General features: G+C 44.9%; 1 protein-coding gene across 9 annotated transcripts in view; it reads right to left on the minus strand.

Moving 5' to 3' along the window:
- The window catches only part of HORMAD2 (HORMA domain containing 2), a 41,460-nt gene that overhangs the window by 17,258 nt on the left and 16,975 nt on the right, over positions 1 to 7,227 (minus strand). For 3 of the 9 annotated variants that reach the window (XM_037380709.1, XM_037380268.1, XM_037380959.1), the window contains exons 1-6: positions 7,000 to 7,065; positions 5,811 to 5,880; positions 4,480 to 4,639; positions 3,524 to 3,668; positions 2,146 to 2,209; positions 1,088 to 1,124 (exon numbers count right to left, since the gene is read on the minus strand). In XM_037380709.1, coding sequence (XP_037236606.1) covers positions 1,088 to 1,124; positions 2,146 to 2,209; positions 3,524 to 3,668; positions 4,480 to 4,536 — 303 coding nt within the window. In that variant the 5' untranslated portion in view covers positions 4,537 to 4,639; positions 5,811 to 5,880; positions 7,000 to 7,065. Of the gene's footprint in view, positions 1 to 1,087; positions 1,125 to 2,145; positions 2,210 to 3,523; positions 3,669 to 4,479; positions 4,640 to 4,889; positions 5,093 to 5,810; positions 5,881 to 6,999; positions 7,066 to 7,227 lie in introns of those variants that run through there. The other 6 variants (XM_037380358.1, XM_037380444.1, XM_037380881.1 and 3 more) reach the window with 5 other exon arrangements.

The following is a 7,227-nucleotide window of genomic DNA, read 5'->3' on the forward strand; positions in this document are numbered from 1 at the left end:
TTCCCAATAAAACAACTGCACGCTCAGACTTCTCTCTTGGGACTCTTTCTAAACAAATCTCCAAAGGCTATGCTGATTTAACACTCTTTTACAAGAGCACCCATCGCTACTGAAGACTAATATTTGCTATCTGCTATGAAACTCCCAAAAGGTACTTAATTTATCCTTTAGCAAAAGAATGTACATGGGGCTACTCTCGAAAACAATCCTAGAACATGGATTAAATATCTATGGTTTTTCCTTAAACCTTGCCAAATAAAAATTAATTTATGTCTCCCATAAATAGCAGAGGACTAAATACCTCCTAGAGCTGTCAGCCAGCAATAAACAGAATTCACAACATTTTGAATTATCTTATGCACAGTGACAGTTGTACTGATGTATAAGAGCCCATCTGATCATCAGCACTGAAACTAACACCACTTCACTTGATCTAGATGAGAGTTGGTTTGATGAACAGTGCTGACAGAGATGACAACACTCGGTGCTTTTTGCTGTGCAGAGCAGTTTTTACGTGAGAATCAGCAAGGAATTTGATTACTTATATAGCCGATTTTGTACCGGAACCAGTTACATACCCTACTTGATGAGTTACTTTCCAAAAAAGGTAATAAATTCTGAACCCAAGAGAAAAGGCAGGAGGGTTAGAGAAGATGAGAAGAAGGGTAAATACATGGGGAAAGGAGATGGAGGAAAACAGAAGCACAGAAGAACCTCTCTCAAGGAAACAGGCACAGAGATCAAGATCCCAGCTTTGACTGGCAGTGTCTCTATCCAGACCTTAGAGAATGCAAACATAGAACACAGAACTACGGGAAATCCATTTCAGGCTGTAAATTAGTTCACACACCACGCACAAGCAAGCCTAGAGAGCAACAGCAGTTATTATTTGGGCTCAAGGAATAAAATCCCAAATCTCACATGTATATATACTCAGGGAAGGCTCTTCCCCCTATCCCACAGCTGTAAATGTGTGGTGTGTGCAAGCAAGATCACTACAAAAATACAAAGCAGGAATCGAAGGATAGTTTTGTCCATATTTTATGAAGAAATAGGAAGCTTCATTAAAAAACATGAAAAAACTTACATACTTCTTCTCCAAAGCATCAAAACAACCTTGAATCCTGTCAGGCAAAAAAACATGTCAATACTAACCAGCAATATTTTATCTCCTGATCTGTAAACACACACTCATTAGATGCAGTTTAAAGTGCATTTTTTTTTTTTTAATTAAGACAACACAGCTAGCAACATTCTGGGCTTGTAAAGTCCTTTTCAGGTCAATCATCATAAAAGCACTGCCCTCCCTTCTGCATTTGTGCATTGTTTATACTTCTAGGGCCATATCCTGTCAGCCTGAAGCCCACTTAAATCCTGACAAAGACAAGGATTCGAGGCCTGAGGCTGGCTGCAGTGGCTCTCTACTCAGTGCTCTATTCTAGCTCCCCAGCTTGATCTCTGATGGCTCTTTTCCCATTGGCCTTGTACAGAACTTGCCTAAAACTTCAATCTGAATGTAGCCTGACGTGTCCAGTCTTGTAAACTTCTGTTATCTCATGCATAGTTTATAGCTATGGATTTTCTCAAAGTAAGGCGTATTATTTGAGGTAGTAACGGTCAGATATTTACTCTTTGAGTCAAAGGATGTGCAGCAAAGTATCTCCCTAGCACATCAAAGTCAGACTCTTTGCTTGTTGGGAACATGCCAACTCTGAAATACATCCTGAAAGAAGCTGTAGGGTACTCAGACACACAATATCCAGGGAGATAAAATATTGTACATACTAAAAAACAAGCTACAAGTATCCCTATAAAAGTGAAGCTAGACAAGACTAAACAACAACAGAATCAATCTTATGATTTTCTTTACCCTCTCTCCGTACCTATGCTGCCTGTGTATGCTCTGGGGCCTGACCATGACCTCACTACAGTCAACACTTCAACAGACCTTTAACTCACATGATCTTGGTCAGCTAATTCTGTCTTGCTTACGCAGAGGGCCAAGCACACATGCTGCAGCAGGGGGAGTTGCACTGGCACAGTTGGTAGTGCTACTGAGCACAATATTTCAGGAAGAAGAATGTGAGGGGTAGATGTCGTGCTATTCAGCACAATCTTGTCTTAGTTTCACTGTTACTCACTTACCACTTGACTATCTGCAACGATCCCAGACAGCTTTTATCTTCTCGGAGAATTTTTAGACAGAGGTCTGCAAAACCAGATTTAGCACACAGTTACAATCCTTATCACAGCTGTTGGGCAAACACTGAAACTAACCCTTCCTTTTTTGGATAAAATGCTTTATCTGGAGGTCCTTCCTGAGCAGAAGTCTTGGTTTTCCACTGAGTCTCAGGTGGGCTGATAAAAGTTTAATGTTGTGTTTTCAAATGTCAAAACTTTCTTCAGATGCTCTGGGCTCTCCCAGAAAAGTGCTAGTTATGGCTTAATTTCAAAACACCAGCAGCTGCCATGCTCTACTCCTTCCTTTTCTCCGCTCCCATCTATTCCACCATTCTCAAACAACACCTTCACTTCTGCATTCAGACCTCACCAACATGCGTATGAGGCAAATGACTGTGCTGAGAATAAACTACTTCTGTTAAGCTTTTCCACACAGCCCCTTCTACCTTTGTTTTCAGGTGTTCAGAATGGCAAGAGGAAACCTGTCCTGCAAATGACAGGATTCAGCCAAGGAGCCCTCAAAGGTGTGAGCAGGACAGATGTTAACATCCTTGATCAAAAAGGCACTTGAAAGACCTGATATTTGATTACAAAGACTAGTGGCTTTTCAGGGTTAGGTGATCAAGAGCCAATTTGGGATTTCCTGTGCCCTCAACCAAGTCCACAAAGTGCATGTGACCAATGTTTCAGGACAACGAACTACATAAGTAAAATGTGGAAATTGATTGGAATGCATGGAGATATTTCACACCCTACTAACAAATCTCAAATGAACATAAAGATGTTGATGCATCATTAATTCTTGTGATTCTATGACAAGACTTTGGTTCTTAAAGTTCCTTTTTTTCTTAAAGTTCTGATTCCCAAAGCACATGTGGTCATGTGAGAACATTTTCACAGGAAAAAAAGCCCAAAACAATAAAACAAACAAACAAATCTGCTTTCAGTCTCGCAAGGAAAGCTGACAATGTGAACCTCAAGGGCTCAAAAATTCAAAGAAAAATAATCCACATCAACCAGAGTTAATTTTTTAAAACTTGCTGATTTTTAAGTCACTCTCCTAACTCTGAGACCTGATTCACATGGCTGGCAATGCCAAGGCATGGATATAAACCAAAAGAAACACTAACAGAAAAGGCATGAGTTGCCAGTAGCTCTAGGTTGTTCATGTTCTCTATCTACCTGATGCAGCAGCACTGCCTGCATCCAGACTTGAGAAGGCCTGTTAGCTAACTTTCTAATAAAGTGAACCTATATGTATATGAGCAGCTGGAAGCTAACATGTAGAACAGATTATACCTCAAATATGCCAAGTAGAAATAAGAACTCCATAAAGTGTTACCTTCTAAATAGCGAGTTGCATAAGCCCTCTCTGGGAACAGCCCTCTCATGTATGTTATACAGGATACAGAGGTGGCCAGAAGTTTTTTCACCAGCACCATAGACTGCTGCTCAGTAGCAATTGTGTTGGGGAACACCACTGATTCCTGAAATAAAAGGGCAAAGCCAAAAATAAGGGCAAAGCCAAAAATAGCATCACTTTAGTGTAACACAGGGATTGTATTTAGAAACAACTTTCAGCAGGTAGAAAAAGAAGGTAACTTAGAAATGTAGTTGTAATGTTTCTCTAGTCTTCAGACTACACAGGGAAGACTCATGTGTACCGTGGGTGGGATTAAATGTTTTAAGGAGAGTTATCAATAGATCTGACATGATTTATTCAGATGCGGACTGCACTGATCAGCAATTCCCTCCCCTTCTATCACAGCTGAACGTTCCCATCCTCTCCCCTGCACCAATGCTGACACTTAACAGACAACCACCCCTAAAAAAAAAAAAAAGTTTATAGTTTGATGCCAGCTTAGCTCAACAGAGCTAACTGTGGAGTGAAACATGTGCCAGTGCTGCTGTGGCATTCACTGCTGTACCGAAGCTTACTGCCTGCCACAGCTTTTGAGATCTGACAGCTGACGCCTTGAGCCTGTCAACGCTGTATGTAGACCTAGTTTTCAGAGTGATTTTAATGCAGAGTTGTAAACAGAGCAAGTCTACAGTTGGAGCTAATGTAAATACTAAACACTGTGTGATTTTAACATGAACAATCTCAGTGGAAAGTATACTAAATTTAATTCCTCTGTAAGTCCGTTGCTTTTCTTCCTGCTAATAAGGCTCTGCGCACACCTAATAAGCCTACATTTATTTAGTCAAACATGTCAAAGCCCCATGCTGTATCTTCCTAGACTTACTAAATGGGAAATAATCCATCTAAGAACAGCAGACAACAAAAAGTGTTCTCACCTCACCAGGCACCGACAGGCCAAGTCCAAAACTGAGAGCCAAGACTGTCAGTACCATCACATTTCAAGGTTTTTACCTTAGAGGACTTAGTCTTTTGCCCAGTCTGTAAAAGCTGATGAGTAGCCATCCTATATTTCAAAGACCTGCCTTCCACTTGTAACTAAAACCGGAAAAAAAGAAGATATGAGACGCTTGGAAAATACACAGTCACTGATATTTTTCATTTTCCTTAAACTAAGAACAAGATTCTTCAGCTTCTTCTGATTTGAAAGCTAACTGCCAGCCAGGACAGTTAAAGCGAAGCAAACCAAGGATACTCCACAGCACTATCTGGGAGCCTGCAGAGCAAGAAAACTCCCTATTCGCTGTGAACGATCAATAGCATTTGAAATTCAGGGCCACAACTGTACCTGGTGTCAGCTGGTGCCACTTCAAAATGCATTTCTCATATTCCAAACCACAAATGTTAATTCCTACAACCATTTAAAAGTGTGAAGGGGGAATGTAAAAGAACTGGAAGTCTGCCAATAGCAGCCAATATTTTAGCAAGGGTAAGCAGGAAACGCACTAACATCAATCTTAGTCAGAAGAAAGGAACGATTCTTCTGGGACACCTTGAAAGGGGAAGAAAAAAGAAAAAAAGAAAAGAAAAAAAGAGAAGTCCACACTGTTTCAATGAAAGCAGGCCCTGTTAGACAAGCCTGGATTAAAGAGGAAAATATTCTTTTTACAAGAATGGAAAGCTGATTGATAAAGGCAATAATGTGGACATTACATGTTTCCCACTTTGGTGAGGTGCTTGATTTAGCACTGTCTGACATCTTGATTAAAAACTTCCATTAGATGGAATTAACAAGGCATGTATTAACCAGTTTGAAAAATGGCTTGCTGGGAGATCTCAACATGTAGTTGCTAATGGGGAGATGTTAATAAAAGAAACCACCACAAACAGATCCCCAGAGAGGCATTGCCTCGTCCACAGCTAGTCAATATTTCTATTAACAATTAAAATAATAGCATAAACATAAACACAGTGGGCTGATTTAAATTGTGACCTAATGCAGTAAGCAGCAGGCTTTTATCAACACAGTTGATCTCATCTTGTTCTGCATTTGTACCTTTTCAGCTTTTTTCCATGAAAGCCTCATTTCCATTTGTTGGCAGTCATTAAGACATGTTGATTGGAACATGCTGACAGCTTTTATGCTAAATTTAGCACTTCATTTAGTAATGAGGACAGATTACAGCTATAAAACTACATTTAAACAAATATACACCTGCAAAATTTTTAATACATTAAATATTTTAGGAAAGTATTTTTTTTTACTCACGATTGGCTAAGCACTGCGAACAGGACTGGCATGTGATGAAAGCAGACAAAGGTGTTATTCCAGTGTGAGGCTATTAGAATTAAATAAAGCTGATTTAAGCAAGCCAAAGAGGTAGGAAAACATGTTTTCTACAACATAGTACACCTGTAACTGATTCAGACTGAGCTTATCTAGCCTGACCCGGCTGCTTTGGGTTGGGGTATCCACCATGGCTTCAGCATTGCCATCTTGCCTTTGCCCAACCTGTGCTTGCTCCTGGCCTTTCAGAGAAAGAAAATGGCCCTCTGCTGCCCACCCCCGCTTTGTCACCGGTTATCTGGGAATCAGCAGCAACCGGGAACCCCCGAATCCCCACTCCAGGACGCCCGGGAGCTTTGCCCCCTCAGCCCTGTGCCCGCACACTGCCTGCCCCTCACGTCCCACTCGGGGAGCTGTGAGGCTGCAGCAGGGCCTGCAGCGGCAGCCATGGCTCCCAGGGGAGCTTTTCAAGTTGGTTTTTTTTTTTTTCCCTTCTGGTTTTTTTTTCTGTTTGGGTTGGGTTGGGTTGGGTTGGTTGGTTGGTTTTTTCTTTTGGTTCTTTTTTTTTTCTTTGAGGTGAAGCTCAGGCCCCCACCCGGGGGCATGTCCCTTCCCTCACCCGGTGAATGCCACCATGCTGAGGGCTGGGGTCCCCTGACAGGTGGGGTGGATCCCCTGAAGGAAGGGTAGTCCCCTGAGGCTGGGAGGGCCCTTAGGGGTGGGGAGGGTCCCCAGAGGCCGAGGGGTCCCCTGAGGTGCAGGGGGTGTCCCCTGACGCTGGGAGGGGGGTGCCTGAGGGGTGGGGAGGGTTCCCTGAGGGAGGGGAGTCCCCTGAGGCTGGAGGGGGGTCCCTGAGGCCAGGGGGGGCCCTGAGGGGAGGTCACCTGAGGCCAGGGGGGTCCCCAGAGGCTGGGGAGAGGGTTCCCTGAGGGCAAGAGGGCTCCGGAGGCCGGGGTGCCCCCTAAGGCCGAGGGGTCCCCTGAGGCCCGGGGGGGGGTCCCCTGAGGAGAGATCCCCCGAGGTGCTGGGGGTGTCCCCTGAGGCCCGGGGGGTCCCCCCTGAGGGGAGGGTAAGGTCCCCAGAGGCCGGGGGGAGGATTGCCTGAGGCGCGAGGTCCCCCCTGAGGCGCGACCCCGGCTCCCCCCGCGGCCGGCCCGGGCGGTTCCAGTACCTGCGCGCCAGCCCCGGCCCCGCGGGCTCCCCCGGCCGCCTGGGCTGGCCTGGGCGCGGCGCTGGGGGCGGGCGGCGGGCGCGGGGCGGCGGCCCGGCCCAGCCCGGCGGCGCTCTGAGGCGGAGGCCCCGCCGCCGCCGCCCCCGCCATGTTTCCGGGGCCTGCCCAGGCCGGGCTGGGCGGTTTCGTGCTGCACCTCACGGATAGGTGACCCCGGGGAAGAAAGAA

This window comes from Falco rusticolus, chromosome 1 (genome assembly GCF_015220075.1).
Source record: "Falco rusticolus isolate bFalRus1 chromosome 1, bFalRus1.pri, whole genome shotgun sequence".
In the NCBI taxonomy this organism is placed as follows: Eukaryota; Metazoa; Chordata; class Aves; order Falconiformes; family Falconidae; genus Falco; species Falco rusticolus.